General features: G+C 37.2%; 1 protein-coding gene across 1 annotated transcript in view; it reads left to right on the top strand.

Annotated features, from left to right (window-relative positions):
- The window catches only part of EFNB2 (ephrin B2), a 45,228-nt gene that overhangs the window by 14,220 nt on the left and 11,721 nt on the right, over nucleotides 1–19,287 (top strand). Inside the window, exon 2 of the mRNA XM_014873341.2 lies at nucleotides 8,150–8,433. Coding sequence (XP_014728827.1) covers nucleotides 8,150–8,433 — 284 coding nt within the window. The remainder of the gene's footprint in view (nucleotides 1–8,149; nucleotides 8,434–19,287) is intronic.

Raw genomic sequence — 19,287 nt, 5'->3', positions numbered from 1 at the left:
CTGTCGTGAAGCACATTAGTGGTTCTTTTGTGGTAACAGGAATTGATTTAGTAAATGGATCAGAATTCTCTAGTGCTTTAAGTACTTTAAGCAGAGCAGTAATGGCTTTCTGCATATAATACAAAAAGTTAATTGCTATTAATAGTGCCTTATGTGGAGGTCATGTATGAAAATGGAATATAAAATATATATATATATATATATTTTTTTTTTTTTTTTTTTTAAATCCTTAGATTTAGTAAAAGATTGGATTGTGTATCTTTTCAACATTTCAGGCCTTACCCTTGTGGTATATGTTTTGAGCCAGGTTTTGCATTCTTATGCAAGAAACGCATTGCATAGGAAAAGACAGGTAAGTATGTTCTCTCAGAAGTTTTTTAAGGCAGAGGAAAAACCATAATGGACTTTAAATGGGGGAAAAACAAGCATTCATTTTGGCACTCTGTATGTAATGGGGGGTGGAGGGGTAAAACGTGTGAGGGTTTTTTTGTTTTTTCTGCGAGTGAGAGCCAAAGCAGCAAGGAAAAGGGCAACTTTGCAGCAAAACTGAACCACCTCTCGTAGACAGAGATGGCATCCCATTGAAACAGGTATGCTGCCCAGCAGCAAAACCCTTCTGGCAGCCGCACAGCAAGCGGCTGGAGGCAGGATGCTGCCTTGGCTCCACGTGGTGGGCTGGGGAAAGGGGGTTCCTGATGCCCCTGTGTTTGTGTCGCTCCAAGATGCCATGATCCCAACCTGAGATGATGTGATTCCCTGGAGAGGGGCTGCAAAGTGACCTACCCTCTGCTGGAACCCAGGATTGGGGTAGCCTTGAAGGGGAGTCTGTGGCATTTGCTTTGGCTTATTTACTTTTTGAGAAGAATGAGATCACATCTGTAACCTCGGACATCACAGCTTTTAAGGAAACAGATTTTCTCTTTGAATGTCTCCAGTAAGACATGCTTGGTACTGGGTTGCAGGTAACCTTCCATATATGTGAAGGGGGAAAGGGATACAGTTTTGCTAAATATGACTTCTTGGCTGTAGGGTTTGTGTTCTCTCAAGTGCAAGGCACACTTGCGACGATGCTAAGCTGAGTGGAATGAAAAAGTGTCTGCATTTCTGCAACAGCACTAGTTATAAGAGTTATTTGTTGAAGGAAACTTGACAGATCTTTCTAAGAGACCAGCTAGGGCATTTTCTGATGTGTTTGGAGATGAATGGTGTCTCTGTACAGTAGAAGCTCTGTGCCTTTAGAACTGTGATGTGATGGTACAATTTGCCTGTCAAATCCAGCAGGTCCATGCAAAGGAATATTTCCTTTGGGGAGAAGCATATGCACTCTAAGCCCATCCTTGGTTTACACCTATTGGAAATCCCTTGTTATATTTTAAATGCTTTCCTCTAGTATTTTGCTAAAGGTAGTGCAATGAATGGATAAATGAAATGGCTAAAATGTCATACATTTTCCTAATTCCCTGTCCACTAAAAATTTTGAGAAAAGGTGATAATGGTACAGAATCATTCTAGTGTAGGTTATTAAGATTTCAGTTGCAAACATTCTGCACCGTTTTGCCCTACTGAAGTGAATGGAAATCTTGAAACCGATGTCAGTAAGAATAGGTCCAGGAAAAGGCACCCAGAATGGTGCCAATTTGCATGGCTACTTGCAGCACATGAAATGGTGGCATCACTGACATGTTGTGTCCAGTGTTGTGATTGAAACAACATAAAAAAACTTTACCATTCCCTTTTTCAGTGCACTGCAAGCATTTGCCCCAGGTAGTCTGAAAGAAGATGGGCTCCTTTAGAGGTGAGGAAGAGTGAGGAGAAGGAATCCTAGGACAGAGATCAGCTATTGTTTCAGGGGACTGCTTTAAAGCACTTATGACCTTACTGCAGGTTTATTTCAGGGAAGCCTGAACATAGGTTTTTCCCTTACAGTAGAAGTGAGAAATACAGGACTTGCAGCTTTACCAACTTGTGTTACAGTATTTTATAATTTGGCTTTGTATAATGTGGTACTTGCCATTAAAGATCTTAAGGGATGAGCATGAATATATTTGTTTATTTATTTGTTTGAATTCCATTTAGTTTCTAGCCTGCAAGTCCCATTAATGCTAGTAACCATTCCGTACATAAATCGTTTCATTAACTGTGTGGAAAAATGTTACATATAAATAAAGGTTAGCAGATTAAACTTCTTAAATTTTATTTAAATTCAAAAGCATCCCTGTTTAGCATGTTGTGTAAAACTTTCCTGTAGTATTAAAACGATTTAATAAGACTGCACTGGTAAAGAAAAGTAGCTTCCAAAACTCACTTTAAATAATTTTAATAATATGAAATGCTATACTTTTTTTTTTGCTCTCAAAGTTTCATTTGTTAGTCTGTGTATAAAGCAAGTCTGTCAACTTGCTGTGTCACACTATGGTATGTTTCCTTGCAAAGATTTTACGTAAGCATAGTGCCTTTTTTTCTTCATAAACTTATGTACTGATTTTGAAGCAGACTCCACATCAATTTTTTTTTGATGAAGCTTGTTTTTCTGTCTGTCAACAGCAGTTACTGATCCTGTTTTCATTGAATTCATGTTAACTTAATCTGTTTAAACTGGAGTGAGATGAGTACTATAAAAGCAGTCTTCTGCACAAAAAGCATTTACAGCTAGGTGTGTATACCTTCTATGCACATGGCATATTTTTGTACATTGTATTGAATATGACAAAAACTAACTGAAAGTTTTGTGTAGAACTTTTGCAGAGAACTCTGGTCCGTGTTTTTGGATTTTGTGCAGTGCAGTGTTTTTGGGAATCAGGAAACTGATTTTCTGCTGTTTGACTGAAATCACTAGCCTTTTCCTGAAACTTCTATTTGCTTTGCTTCGAGCTGGTAGGACTTTTGCCTTGTTTAAATATTTCTTCTTTGGACAAAGTGATATTTGAAATATGAATGTTGTTTTTTTTGTCTCAAGTCAGATGATTAATACATATACTATTAAATAACCATTCTTTTTAGACAGTAAGGACTTGTACGTGAAATGTAATTCTGTATTCTGTTTCAGTTTGCAGTTTTACAAGTAACGGTGTTATTAGTATTCATGATATTTCCTTAATAAAACTTTTCAATTAATAACTTTATAGTCAGGCTTGTAGTTAAAACTTCATAAGGTTAAGTGGGTAGGATTCCCCAGCAGTAGGTTTCAGGCTGCATTTTAAGAAGTGTCTTGATTGTTCACATTTTTAGGATTATTTTTGTGATACTAATTTAAAGCTAACTGCCTACACCAATTAGTTCGGCTAAGTTATTAAAGCACAGAAGTTTGGCACTGCCTCCCCAGTTAAATATACAAGCCTTGCATCAAGTACTAACATGCTTTCTAAAATCATGTTTATTTTATAATTACTAGAATATAGTTAAAGCTAAATATGCACATATATTCATCGTATGTGTACATATATGTACGTGTGTAGTTTTGCAAGTTGGGAAAACGCTGACAAAACACTTGGTTACATCACTCAATAGTGATTAACAAAATCTCTTAAGAATTTATTTCTCTAACAGTTTTTTCTGTTGACAATTTTACAATTTCAGAAATTTCTGCATACTAAGAAATGGTAGAATATTCTCAGTGAATGAGAGTCTGGGCAAATTGAGTTCTACTTTTTTTTGAGAATTTGCTATTATGAGGTTAGGTAGGTTTGAGTGGTTATCATTAAGCAAAATTCCTTTGGAATTTAATGTGGTTGAATGCGCTAAGTTTCTCTAAACAATAAGTAGATTCTTAAGAAATTTGTTGGAACTAATATACATTTTATTTTTCAATAAAATTTCACAGTCAAGTTTAACTTCTTGAGGACTTTGACAAGTAAGTTTGCATTAGTGCCAGGAAGTGCTGCTGAGACTTAAAATACGTGTGGTAGATAAAATCATTGAAGCGTTGGTGTGAGCAGGGAGTGAACTACTCTGTTCCTAATTTCTGTTGTCATGTGACTTTTTGGTCATGTACAATAATTATTTAAAAAAAGGTTTGGGAGCTCTGCAAGTTGTTGTTATTTGATGAGCTGCATGACTAGTTGGGCATGTGGGAGGGATTCACATCCATGGGCTTTTGCACAGATGTTAAATGTCGCCCACAATACACCGGTTTGGGGCTGACAGTAAAAATGCCATCTGTATTGAAAAGTGCCAGACAGAAAGTGCATCAATTTCGTCGTACAGCTTATATGGTACTTAATACACTTTTCTGTGCTTTCTCACAGCAGGCATCAGGATTATTTATTGTGAGCAGGATTTTTCAAATGCTCCAAGAGTCTCTCTGTATCTGACTGCTGGCAGAAATGAGTTGGAAAACTTGCTAAGCTTTTCTCTTAAGTTTCTATTGGGGTACAGGGGCCTGTGTTGGTATTTAAGTTTTGCAGTAAATCATACTTAGAGCTGAAATGCAGGAAGTTAGAAGGCTTTTTATAGAAAGTGATGGTTCCAGTGCTGTTGCTAGCCTGACTACTTGGAGAGCCTGTCACTGTCCAAGCCACCACTGGAGTAACAGCCTGCACAGGATCAGTCACACCATTCTGGAAGCACCTTGCTTCGTCTTTATTATATCTCTGTTTCGATGGGGGAAAAAATGCTTTCTAATTAGTTGAAGGCACATTTTCATCAGACTTTTAAAGCCATTTTATTAACTTTGTTTTTATAGATACCATCCTGCAAATATTTTATCAGTCTCGATGCTACTTTGAAATACTTAAGGCAACATCAACACTTGTAGAAATGAAGACTCAGGATTAATCTTGAAGTTTTTTTTAACCTCCACCAAGGCTGAATGTACATTGTCCTTTCTTTTTTTTTCTTTTTTTTTTTTCAAATACAAGGTCTTCAAAAATAGGAACATAAAACAGTAGTCTTAATCCTCCTGACATTTCACAAATAGCTTCAGAAAATGCTTAGTACCCAGCAAATTATTTATTTAAAGTCTTTATAAAAAATACAGTAGCAGAAGTATTAAACAAATGCAGGGATAATAATCATGCCTACGACTAATCAGCTACTGTAAGTTTTGTGGTTGAACTGAAATGCAAGAGGTGAAACTTTTTTATTATCTCCATCCATATTTGGGCTTTGTTGTTGTAAGAAAATAAGGAAAGTAAATTGGAAAAATATCTCTCCTAGCAAAGGTCATGATCAAAACTGCAAAGTGTAGAAAAAATTTCAATACAATCAAGTTCTCAGATTAATCCTTGCATTTTAAGCCTTTTTTCTTCCCTAATCCCATCAGCGTTAGATCCTACAAGTTCAGACACTCAAGTGGAAGGAGATTTACTGAGTTTAGTTCTAAAACTGTACAGACTTCAGAGTCATAGCAAGAATATTCCCTGCCATAAAGTCTAACAAGTGTGTTGGTTTAAAGCTCTTATAAAATGTAGTTTTAGCTGTCTGTCAGGGATGGTTCTGTCCTCTACCTTTTATGGGACAATTCCTAGCTGAAACTAAGGCTCACAAGTGTGCCTTCTCTCCTGCAGCTGTTTCTGAGGATTGCCTGGCATACCATGTCTCAACCCATCCTGTTTGTCCTCAGAGTTTGCATGGAGAATATATACTGTGGCTGTTTCATTTATATACACAAAGTCTAAAATTAGAATCAGTGTCTTTTGTTTCTCAGGACAGCTTTTAGGCTATATTATTGATAATGATGAACAGGTACATTTATCTAACCTTAAGAATTTCGTATTTGCTATGTATGGGAATCTAAATTAACTTACAAGCAAAGATTCAGTCCTTTGAAATCTCCTGTGTTTCCTATTACACAGCTCTGTTACGTGAAGAAGAATTGCTGGCAAGAAGTATTTGCAGCAGTGGAATCATACAGCATACAGTGGGACCAGCCTTTGTCCTGGCATGCAGATCAGATGGGGGAATATGAGTGATTGTCATCTTCCTGAGACAGCAGTGCTGCACAGTAGCAAAATTAAAATGGGGCTGTGGTCAGACAAGGTAGTAAAGTCAGTCACAGGTGACGCAGGTTGGCTTGGAAACTCTGTCCCTTTGCTTTTGCCTGGTCAGAGCTGATCCCTGAGGAGAGCCAAAATCAGAATACATGCTGCTCCCTCGGGAATATTTGCTGGCTGGAATCTTCCTCCACGCCTTTTCTTGGTACCCTTGCAGAACTGGCCTCTCCTCAGTCACAGGATCATAGAATGAATTGTTTAGGTTGAAATAGACCTGTAAGATCATCAAGTCCAGCTATTAAACCCAGCACTGCTGTGTTCACCACTAAGCCACATCCCTAGGTGCCATATGTACACACACATATGGTTGTCCTTCTCCAGGCTGGTAACTCTGAGGATGCATTCCCACCTTTCCATTTGTTAGACCATCTCAGCTTTCCGGAGGTGGTAGTCACCGCATTCCTTTGGCATGTCTGAAAACTGGAGGAGGAGGCACAGCTTTGCCCCATCTCCACTTCAATCTCAGTTTGAACAGCCGTGGCCAAGCCCAGTTTCTGCAGTCTGGAAATTACACTGCACAGCACAAAAGAGCACAGTGATTTATACATCAACAGTCACTTTTCTTGCCATAACATTTCATTGTTCTAGTTCCCTAAATCTGTAATTACATGTCTTTGTCCTGCTACGTGCTGCTTCATAACAAATATAATTCTTACACTGGCTTTGTGAGTGAAAATAATCCTGCTCAATTAGCACAGATCATAAACTTGAATTGTGTGGAGCAAGCAGTTGTAAATGATGGATTCGAAATTTGGGGCGTTGCATCATCCTTTAATTTAGTGGGTTCTCCCCCAGCAGTACTTCATGCTGGTGGCTCCTTTCACCAAGCCAGAGGTTGGAGGTCACTGACGCCTACAGCTTTGTTCTGTGTGGGCCTTGATACTCTAATTTAAGGTTTCCAGGAAGGCTGCCTGTGAATAAGCTAGATTTACTACGTGTGCTGTTTAAATATTAGCACTTGGAGAAGGGTGTTCATTAGGCAGGAATTGTTTCACTTGGTTTTTCAGGCCGATTCTCCATTAAGGAAGATCTTTGGAAAATGCTGGCAGGCAGGAAAAAGAGGAAAGTCAGTCAGTCTTTTAGGTCTGTGCATTCAAGTACATTGGTTGTGTTTCTGGCTGTTGTTCTAAAACATGCACTTCTTGGCCTTAATTGAAGCAAATATGTCTTAATGGAGAGATAAACAAACAAACCTGCTGTGGCTTTTGTCCTTGTGAGAGCATGACTCCTCATTTTGTGGTTGAATCAATACTATAAGTAATTATTTATATTTTTCTTCCATGAAGAAGTGGTCATGTTTGACTGTTAATTAATTTGAGTGGAAAAGACAAAATACTAGTCTAACTGCAAATACTAAAGCTCACTGCCAGTTTGTGTAAGAAGTCTTCCCATACTAAGAAAAAAAGCACACCTGTCTTTAACTACTAGCACAAAAAAAAAATCAAAAAAGAGCTAAAATAATGACAGTAATGGTGAAATTTGTGAAGAGAAGTCATTGTAGTGGAATGGTCACAGTGTCTTGGATGTAAGTGTTTTTCCCAGAAGCATGTGTGGTCCATGGATCAGGTAGATCTCTGTCCATCCCAGATTTGTAAGCATGGTTCTGGTTGAGTGACTGATGTTCCTTTGTGTTACACTAGTAATATCAATTAGCATGTTAATATATTGTTAAAAGTCTTAAGTTTTTCCTGTCCCACATTGCTGTTCAATGGGTTTGAAAAATTATTTTTGTCATTCTCCCATGTCCAAAATTAGCAAAATAGGTGCAAGAATAGTAGAAATATTACAGAAAAGCAGAATCATGGCTCTCCAGGTATAGTATTAGCTGTTCTGTATGGCTAAGCGCAGTGCAAGAAACAGTAGTGACTGCCAGAGAGAGATGGAAAATCTGCTAGAGTGCCCAAAACTGGGATAAGGACTAAAAGACTCAATCCATCTGTAATTTCCAAGATCTAAATAAGCATCTTGTTGATATTGAATCAAGCCCAAGCTATTAAGATTTGGTTTGCTCAGTCTGTCATTTTGGTTTTGGAAACTGTTTTTATTCCTGTCTGTTCACTGCACTTGTTACTTTTCTGCATGAGATTTTATTAAGTGTCTCAAATTTTGCCTCTTCTTCTCTTCCCCCATTCCCCCTTTTTTTTTTTCCTTCCTTTTAGATTCCTTCCTGGACAAGGATTGGTACTATATCCACAGATAGGAGACAAACTGGATATTATATGCCCAAAGGTGGACTCTAAAACTGTTGGCCAATATGAATATTATAAGGTCTACATGGTTGATAAAGACCAAGCAGATAGCTGTGCTATTAAAAAGGACAATACACCTCTACTTAACTGTGCCAAGCCAGATCAAGATGTTAAGTTTACCATCAAGTTTCAAGAGTTCAGTCCTAATCTCTGGGGCCTGGAATTTCAGAAGAACAAAGATTATTACGTCATATGTAAGTTCAAACTTTCAGTTGTTCTTTCTTTTAAATATAATTGTTCGCTATTTTGCATGCTGTCCTGTATATTATAAGCAAACTAAGAGGAATATGAATGGGTTTGTATCTTTTTACCTGAAAATTATTTCTTGCTGGCATGTTTTCAATATTGTTCCTGATTTCCAAAGGGCCTCTGTCTCTTTTTTCCTTGGTTTGTGTAAACTACATTCAATTGTACTTGCAGTGACCCAGCTGTTCTCAGATGAGGCATCGTGTGTGATATAGCTGGCCATTGCTCCAGGTGGTCTGAGACTCTCACAGGAAGCATCTTCTGGCCACTTTGGTGCCAATTTTGTCAGTGTAGGTTCCTCACAAACGTTACTGCTAAGGGCCTGTAATTGAACTTGCCTTTCCTCAAATCATACCTATTATGTGCATACAGCAGCTAGGAGAGTTCTTGGGTAAAACCTAGTCTAGCATGGTCTTGAATTTTATCCTTTTTCGTGGTCCTGGCTTACAAAACAAATGTGCGTGGCCCAGGCGTCTGTGCAGCAGTACAAACTTTATGTGAGTTTCTGATCGGAGATTTTATGGCTGAAAGCAAGTCTGGAGGTAGCCACTGTGTTCAGTGATTCAAATTACTTATGATGTGTAAAGTTAATGATGTGAATCAGGAGTTAGCATAAGCTGAGACCTCAGCAGTGCAACAACAATTTACATTAGTTTAGGTTTTGTCATTGTAATATTATGCCCTGTGGATCTCATTTAACCCCATGGGCACTTTTGAAGTCTTGAGCAAGTATCCACAGTTATTAGGTGATGGAACAAATCCTGCAAATACCTATTTTTTTCTGCAGTGACAAGGAAGTTAGATACTTGTGTGTCTTATTGCACATAATCATAGAATAATTTGGGTTGGAAGGGACCTTTAAAGCTCATCTAGTCCAAGCCTCATTCAGTGTGCAGAGACATCTTCAACTAGATCAGAGCCGTGCTCCTAGGTATGGAGCATCTACCACCCCTCTAGGCATCATGTTCCAGTGTTTCATAACACTCATTGTAAAACATTTATTCACTATACCTGGTCTAAATCTACCCTCTGTTAGTTTAAGACCATTAACCCATGTCCTGTCCCAACAGGTCATACTTAAAGATGAGTCCCCAAACACATTTCTGCCACCTCATTGAAAACTGGAGGATTGATAATTGTTTTATGTAATGTCTGCCAGTGTAATTATTTCTTAATTTCTGATTTTAAAATATTGGCAGTTTTAAAAGTGCTCTGATCAAGTACTTTTAAAATGGAAATGGAAATTCATTCAATATAAATTAATGCTCACTTCCCAGTTATATCCATAATGGTACATGGTAATGTATAAAACAGATTGTAGGTCACAGAAGCTTAAGTAAGAATTCGCTGCATTATTTATATTAATTACTAATTTTAGAAATTACCAAGATTTACAGGAGATACAAATTACTTTTTTTTGTTTTAAAGATTGCTTAATATAGGCACTATCTCTGTTTAGCTGGGAAGTATATAAAAATGTGATCCCACTTAGACAATATTAATTTGACAAACTTCCCACTGAAATCCAGTGAGATATTTACCAGGGTGAAAGTGACAAAATTACATGTTGAAAGATAGTTATCTGTAACTTCAGTGAAAATGTGTAGCATGAAAATGACCATGCTCAAATATTTGGCTTAAATGAGGAAATGTGCTCATTATTTTGTGTTACTTTTAATAACATCCACAGAAGACCAACTGTAGTGGAACAAATGACAGTGTTACAATTATTACCTGAAAATTATGGGCATAAATGGAGCTTTCTGATGCACTGTCAGTTCTGTCATATCTATGTCATGGATTTACCCAGAGAATTATTAAGTACATCTCATTTTCATTAGTTTTGTATAATTATTTCATTATAGCAATAAGACATAATAGGCGTTGCATTTCCTGGAAGATTACAGCATAAGTTGGTTGAAAGAACTTACTCAGCCTTCATTCTAATGCCTCAAAAATCACACTGGCCTAGCAGTAATACTAGAGTGCCTCAGGGTATTACTTTTCCTACTCATTGTGGCATAAACAAATGGCTAACTTATCACTCTGTTGCTAGCATACTGACTGAGCTTCAGCAAGGGTACTCATACATTCTAATAGGCTGGACAAAAAAGCACCCCACCCTTGAAAACCCAGCAAATCCTGAAGCTAAAACCCTCACTTTCCTGTCATTCAAGGAGAAAACAATAAACTCAGTGATGTTGGTCTCAGGAACTCTAAGAGGCATAGAAAACTAGGCCAGTGCTCAGCTAGGACACCATTTAGAGAGTACTGGAGCTAGATAGGATTTTAACAGTTTGTATTCAAAAGCTCATGACACAGCCTTGTCAGTGCAAGTTCTGGTAGTCAAGACATTTGCTCTCATTTTTATAAGTAATAAAATGCATCTTAGTCATGAATGCAAGTCAGGCTTTAAATTGTTTGCATACATTCCTATTCACAGACCTGTAATCTTCCTTCCTTTCCTTCCTTTCCTTCCTTTCCTTCCTTTCCTTCCTTTCCTTCCTTTCCTTCCTTTCCTTCCTTTCCTTCCTTTCCTTCCTTTCCTTCCTTTCCTTCCTTTCCTTCCTTTCCTTCCTTTCCTTCCTTTCCTTCCTTTCCTTCCTTTCCTTCCTTTCCTTCCTTTCCTTCCTTTCCTTCCTTTCCTTCCTTTCCTTCCTTTCCTTCCTTTCCTTCCTTTCCTTCCTTTCCTTCCTTTCCTTCCTTCCGTTTTGCCTTGCTTGTTTTGTTGGGTTTTCTCGATGGGTGGAAAGGCTGTGAAATTAAGACAATGATGCATCTTATGTGCCTGCTTTTGATTTTGAAGTATTTTAGGATCTTGCATTCCCTGAACTAAGTGGCATCAAACAAGCCTAACGCAAGAGCTCACTGAGCTCAGCATCTTTGCAGCGCTTGCTGTGGCTGAGCCTGCAGCCTTAATCTCACGCTGTTTATGCTGGCAGGCTGTTGTCAGCCCTTTAAATGTTTTGTGCATTGTCGTGTACCTTTATCATCTTGCAATTATTTGAAAACAGAGTTTGTTTTTCTAAGGTAATAGTATGTGCTTTGTGGAGCTGTATTAAACAGTAAAATCTATTCATATTAAGGGGTTAGTCATTTTGGGATGAGGAATTGCAACACAGGATAAAGCAGCTTCCTGAGCCCTTTAGAGATATGTGACTGTGCAGGAATTCTTCAAGCCATAATTTTTATATCATCCAGATGTATTCTTGATAGGTATAGCAGAAGGAGATCTTTTCTATTCAGTGCTTCCCTGAGCCTAAGCATATGAAATGTTCTCATTTCACAATTTGCAATATTTTAGAAAGAAAAAGTGTGGGTAAGTTTCTCATATTTGTTTTCACATTTAGTGGTACTTTAATAAATAAATAAATAAAAGTAATCAATTTCTTGGCAAGATATTCTTCAATATGACTATCATTATCCAAAGAGTTAATTCTGTGAACAGCAGTAGTTGGAAAGACGATACTGAATGATATTGTGAAAGTGAATAAATGATGTTATAGAGTGTCCTTGCTTTTCTCTTCTTTGCTATCATCAATTTTTCATTCCTGGGAAATGAATAGATTCATTTTCCTACAGTTACCTGATTTCTTTTCAGCAGAACTGGAGAAGGTCAAATGTACTTGAGATTCAGAAGTATTAATGTTTGATTATCCTAAAATATGTGACCATTTAGCTAACATATCATAAGTCTCTAAGGAAATCCTTAATCAAATGCATGAAGGAAGATACATCATACCCAGCAACATAAATATCTATGTGCAGGGGAGATTTGGGCAGAAGGGTGTGAAGATTTGCAACTCTGATGTTTGTATTAAAAGTCTTTTTATGTCTTTGCATGGTTAGGGAATAAAGTATAATTTTCTGCTGTTCGAGTTGCTCAGAGCAAGCAATGAGTATATTCTCGGTACTGAGGAGATACTCAGTACTTGATCTTCAAGTGCTTGGGTCATGGTGTCACTGCTTCAGTGCCTCTTTTGGATGTAGATTCTTCTTGTTTGTGAGAGAGACGCATTAGCATAGTTCAAGTGCATTTCATACACCGAAGATGTTTACTCTTGGTGTACAGGAATCATCCTGAACCCTTCCCAGTAAACTTGGCCTTTAGTCAGAGGGCCTAGAGAGCCTGGTGATACACTGGGTAAGTGCAGAGGGAGCTCTGGGGGAAGCCTGTGGGAAGCTGTGCCACAGGGAAGGGAGCAGTGCCGCCTGCCTCCGAGCCACCGTCAGGCTCCTCAGGTAGTTTGGCCAAGCAAGCACATATTTCATGCCATCTCTTCCTTTGCATGAGTGAAGTTTATGAGCTGACATCCTCAACATGAAAAAATAAGTCACCTGCAATGAAATCTTCACCTGTTCCAAATTTGTAATTGAGTGACTTGGGACTTGGGAAGGGGCTACAGAATGGTTCTCTGAAAGATTCCTCTATAAGGCTTGCTCTGCCTGGACCTCATTAGCTGAGCTTGCCGACCTAATGATGCTCATTGGCTTTGACGTTGGCAAAATTGAATATGCAGCTTTCCTTAAATGTTTTTTTGTCAACTTTTTTTTCAAGTGACCCACTTACATAATTGGCTTCTGGCTTAGATTAAAAAACATATATTTATATATATTTGATCCCTGACTGATTTAAAGGTTTATACTAGCTAGTAGCACTATATTTTGGATAACTGCTTTAATAGTACTGTGGGTTTTAAAATCAAAACAGTCATTCTGAAACTTTAGCATTAATTGTGTTTGAAAAAAATCACAAGGCTTTTTATGTTTTCACTTTGTCATTCTGGTACAATTAAAGGGCAATAACTGTCTGAGGAAGAACATATTAAAGGACAATATAGATTGTGCCCTGAAATATGGCCCAGCTGGGAAGAATAAATCTCTTTGCATGGCCAAATAGATTTACATTAAAATGTTATTTTAGTATTCTGACCAGTTTAAGCACTGGCTAATCTGTCTGGCTGGGCATTCTGAAAACATTCTGAGGCAGATTTCAGCCTGCAGCCCCCTGTAACCTCCGAATCACCTAGTGAAAGCTGCACAAAAGGAAGCAATAAACAGGTTTTCCTTTGTTAATGCCAAACTAACCAAAATGGAAACAAATACTGTATCAGAAATTCAATTCCTTTACTTTTGTAACAAGGACATTTTTCCTGGTTTCTGTTAAAGACTCTGTGGTCCAGAAATGTACTGGTTTTGTTGGGTTTTTTTGGTTTTGTTTTGGGTTTTTTGTTTGTTTTTTTTGTTTTGGTTTGAGTTTGGTTTTCTTGGTTGTGTTTTTTAATTGTTGTTGTTTTGGTTTTTTTTTTTTTTGTTTGGTTTTTTGGTTTTTTTGGGGGGGGTTTTTTTGTTTTTTGGGGTTTTTTTGTGGTGGTGGTGTTGGTGATGATGTTAATGAAAGCCAGTGAGATAATAGTCACTCTGATTCCATTCGTACAAAGATCGCTTTCTTCCTTCCCTTTCTCCTCCTCCTTCCTCAGAAAATTAGATAAATAATTTCTCCTTAGTGTAAAATGATATCCAGAGGTCAGTCTTTGACTTTGCTGAAGAGTCTTTTAAGGGATGTATCAGCAATACCACTTAGCTCTTGTTGAATGAAATATAAATACAGCTTATACAAATAATATTATTAGAGAGAAAAATCACTGTCTGTGCAGCTTCAGATTTCTAACAGAGTCTAAGACCTGCAGGATTAATGGAGTCATGGTCCTTTGGGGTTTTGTCCCAGACCACACAGGTCTTGTAAGAGAATAAGGCTATTTTATATTGATGGACTTTGTTCATATTTGGTGCCATTACCTAGGCAATACCAATCGTTTATCTCCTTTAAAGTAGACAGAGATAGTTCAGCAGGAAATCTGTTATTGTCTCTATTCCTAAGGGAAGGAAATGAAAGATAGGAATGCTCAGTTTGTTAATTGATGGCATGTTGTGAAAAAAATACAGTTATCTTCCCCCACACCCCTGCAAGTATTCCAGATAGATAGGGAATCAGATGAAAATGAAGAATAGTTGTTCAGACTGGAAGAAAAAATTATTCAGGAAATACTCATGAATTGAACAGGTTTTAAAATTTCGTAGGAAGCTGTTTAATAGTTTTAGTCACTATTTTTATATCTTGCTTTCATAGTTCCTCAGAAACATTTTATAAATATGGGAAATATAATACATTCACAAAGAAAGATACAGTATTCTCACTTAGAAGTCTTTATGTATCTAGTATTCGTAGTGCTTGAAAAAAAAAAAAAAAAGCTTAAACCCTGATCTTCTCCAAAATGTGTATGTTCTTAGATTTGCATAAACATCCTTAACAGGACTACATGCAGAATATGAATGTGCTGAGTGTGTATTTTATCCTTTATATTCAGGATATGAGTAACTGTTTAAATCAAGGGGGTGTGTATTGGAAAGACATGCCATGCTATGAGGAAAGAATGAAGAAAGTGTCTGTCTAAACTGAAACTTGAGAGTGCACTACCACACTGAAACACATTTAACTTCTGTTTTGTATGTAAGTTGAGTGATGATCATTTAGCTCATCAAGTGGGGTGATTCGTCTTTATGCAGTTGCTTATATCATGTGTTACATGTTGTAGTATTTTAAGTGCTAAAATAAAAGATGAGGAGCTGCATAAGGATTTATAAAGACTTTAATGAAATTCATTTAAAAGACTTGGAATTGTTTGCCTCATTGAAATCTTTACATAGCTGGAATGGAGGGAAATGCACTTTTGTCTGAGAACTGCATTAGCTAAAATGAAATGCTGGAATGGTTGAAAACCAGGGTTAAATGTCAGTTTGGATTTTCTTTCCTGACTTCGGTCAATCCTGGAAACCTTGGATGAAGAATATTTCAGGACTTATTTCTGATAAATCAGACTATAAAACTAAGCCCTAATGGCAGTCTTCCAGTTTCTTTTTTTCGTCCCAAGGAAATCATGCAAATATTTCTGGAAGTACAAGCAGGATTAGGCTTAAGGTAGTCTTAGCTGTTCTTGGAGAAGAGTCCATATTAAGCTGATAAGGCTGTTTTTTAAAAGCATGTTCGGATCTTTGTTAGCATGATTTATGTTTTCTGTTTGGTAAATGAAGATAACAAAAATCACTAAACGGCAGCAGCAGAATAGTCCTTATGTGCTCACTGGGCTGCTGAGAGACAAACAGAATTCTGAATCCAAATCCTGCCAGGAAAACTTAAAATTATTTGCTTTTCCAATATTTTATGTTAGGACATAAATGCGTTAGACCACAACAGCCCAGCTGATTGCAGAATGGATTGGTTTGGATGGTACCTCTGGAGCTCATTTAGTCTCTTTCTCAAACCTTTGCTCAAGCAAGCCCCCCTGCAGCCAGTCGTTTTTGCAGAGTTGCTTTCCATGTGTTTTGCCCCAGCCTGTGCTGAAAGTTGATTCCATCAACTTTGATCTGATGCCATCCAGAGGCTACCACAGCAGGTTTGATAGCAGAATGAAGACGTTAGCAAAATAATTTTCATTGCAACGGAGAAAAAAAAAAAAACACAACAGCTAAATAATGCTATGCTGTTAAAAACCTCAGTGAATTTTTTAAAATACTATGAATATAAGTATTAAAAGTATCAGTTCGCCTGTCTAGTTGTGACTTCAAAATTCCAAGCACGGGTGGAATTAAAATTAACATATCCCACCGGAGTTTCTTGAAATGGACCAAGATGTGCCTGCATGATAATTTCTAAAGAAGCTAAACCTCTTAATTTCTTAATGGCAAGTATTTGAACAGGAGGTCCTGTAGAACCATGGAAATTCAGATTGCTTTAATTCTGCAGTGTTCCCTCATTAAGGTTTACTCTGTGGGTATTTTACAGCTCTAAACACAAACATAAGCATACTGCAGTCAAAACAGTTCTTAACTTCTGATCATCTTTGCCAAGTGTACAGTCATCCAATAGTATCATAATTGATCTCAATACTAAGGTGCCAAACTCTGTTGCTGAAGTATAGTTAGATGATGTAAATAGCTTTTTGTGTTTTGCAATAAAGCACACTTTTGTTGTGCTACATGTAAAAGCAGGAGATGAAGGTATTCTTTTATTGAAGCAAACATGTGGAAAATTGCTCTAGATTGTTATAGTACAGAGTATCTCCCCTGAAAGGAATGAGGTTCATCTACAGGGCAAAGTCTGACTGTGGCACTTTATTGAGGTTACTCCTAGACTCTGTGTGGTCAAAGCAAATAACATCGTGTCCATCTAAACTGTTATAACCATGAGACTGGCACATTTTCTCATCTATAGTGTTATATTCTAAACTGTCACTAGGCATTAACTCCGTCACTGGTGAAGTCCTACCACCTAGAGATGAACTCTGCCTCAAAATGATGTTTTCCACTTCAGTGCTACTCGTATAGCAATTACTGGGTCATTAATATCATTGCATGCAATTAGTGACAGTAGAATGAGCAAGAGGTTTGTTATTTATTTAATATGAACTTTCACTATAACCCTTTGTTATCCAAGTACTGCAGACAAAAAAACAGAGATTTTCAAGGCAGGTAAGCATGCTTGTAGAGTGAAGTTGAATTTTTATAATGCAGAAAATGGATCCACATTTAATGTTTAAGCTTCTGCTTTTGTTTCCAGCAAACCCTCTTGTCATTATCAACAGTCAGTGTAACTTGAATGCTAACTAATGCTATTAGTTCTGTTCAGCTGAACTGTCAAGCAAAGCTTGCAGGGGTAGTGGGAGACTCTTCTCCCCATCCATGAGAGGTTTTTGTCAGTGGCATGCTGGGAGAGAGGATAAATTTGTGTAAAATACCTGTTCATGAATGGCGAAGTCAACTAACTAGTAATCTGTTTTGGATGCATACTTTCGGGTATACACTAAATACATCATAATTAGTGGGCTTACATCTGCCACAGTTACTTCAGCACTCACAAATATATAATTTGTTTATGTAAACTAGAAGCAACCATGTGTGCAGTGGATCATTATCTGACAACATTTCTCAGAGTATGTGAAATACAGAACTGAAATTCTTCTAGAAATGCTTATCTGTAATGAAAGACTCGTCGTTCATAGCGATACAGTATTGAGATGCTTTTATGGTTTGTTTTTATATAATCTTTAAATCATTCCCAGGGAATTTTGTAAAGGGGCGCTGCACTTGACAGCACTGAAGCAAGTAGGATTTTGTTGTGGGTGGGTGGAACCTGTGACCTTCCAGTAATGGATAATAATTCAGCAAATAGTTTACTATTCAGTACACTTCAGCTGTGGTGTTCCTTAACCCAGTGAGAAAGTGGTGATGTTTTTAAAATGATAGGCAGCAATAACCAGTCAGAATTCACAACTTTTTTTTTTATATTTGCCAGCTCTCTCACTGTCTCTTTTTCCCTTTTTGGAAAGACTTTGTTGACATAAACGGCTTTTTTTTTTTACCACATATATTTTTCTTACTTGGTGCCATTCTCAGGAATTAATAAAATCATTTCGAATTTAGGGAACTTTACAGCTCTCTCCCTATTTTGTGCTGCTGGATGACATGAGATGTGGGAAGAGAAGTCTGTTGGATTTCCAGAGATGTCCCTGGAATCATACAGCTGGTGTATACCAAAGTATATTACAGTACAAAACTGATTGGATCTGTCTTCACTGTGTCCTCCACATTGTACCCTCAAAAAAACATTGAAACCGTAATAGAATTTGTCCCTCTCTTAACATATGAATACAAGTGGAGACTTTTATGGGGAATTAGATAAATTTCCTTGTATCATGAGTCCCATCTAAGTACCACAAGTCACACTATTCACCGTTGGACAAGATACATTTTAGAGCAGTAGTTAGAAAAGTGAATTACAAAGTTTCACTTTGGAGCCTTTGCTTCTTCCTGGCAGAAAGAGGCTTGTTCTTTATTTTACTTTATTTTGTTCTGGTTTTAGCTTGAATGGAGAGAGCATTGCTCTTACTTGCTGTAGAGAATATAATTTGTGGATTTATATATATTTAAGATTCAGGATTTATATATAAATCCTGAGACATGCAGGATAGGACTTAATCAAGACTGCAAAGTGAGAAAGAAGAATAGAGAATTCTTGTCCTTTACCTCTCATTGAAGTTCTGCCTCACATGTGGATAGAGGGGAAAAAGGCTGACATCAGGAGTATTTACAAACACTCCATGCACCCTAGTTTAGGGAAAAGAATCTATTTTAATTTGAAACAATGTGTGGTATAAGGTAGAATGAGAGTTTTTTAAATTATTTTTAGGCTGAGAAACTCCCCAAAATTGTGCTGCCACCTTGACTTTGCAAATAGGGCAGATAAAAAAACAGTTGTTAGAAAAAAGCAAAATTATTAGTAAGCTGCTTTTATAATTTTTTTGTTATAATCTTGGTGTCCTAAATGATATTGAGCAAATTCAGCAGTGTTTTGTTTTGTTTTGTTTTGTTTTTTAGGATAATTTTTGTCTCTAAAAGATCAGTAGAAAGTTTTGATTTTATTGTCTGTTGATTAAAAACACAGTTAACACATAGCAGCATTCCATTCAACTATTCATAATTAATTTACGTTGTAATACTTACAGTCCAGGTTTGGGACTGCTGATGATTAAATTTCGGAAGATAATTTAATTTTTTTTTTAAGTGAAGGTTTCAGTGTAAATCTTATTTTTTGTCACTACAAGAAAAGGGAAACCATTAATTGCTAGTATTTTAAATTAGCATCTTTCTCTTCTCTCTAAACATTCCTCAGCTCGCTTAGAGTAATGTATGCCAAACTACCTGTTCTTCGGTGAGAGGCTTGAACAATTTTTTTTGTTGTTTCA

This window comes from Sturnus vulgaris, chromosome 2, assembly GCF_052056855.1.
Source record: "Sturnus vulgaris isolate bStuVul1 chromosome 2, bStuVul1.hap1, whole genome shotgun sequence".
NCBI classification, from domain to species: domain Eukaryota; kingdom Metazoa; phylum Chordata; class Aves; order Passeriformes; family Sturnidae; genus Sturnus; species Sturnus vulgaris.
Note: the sequence above shows the minus strand (reverse complement) of the source record. Positions and strands in the feature narration are given on the sequence as shown.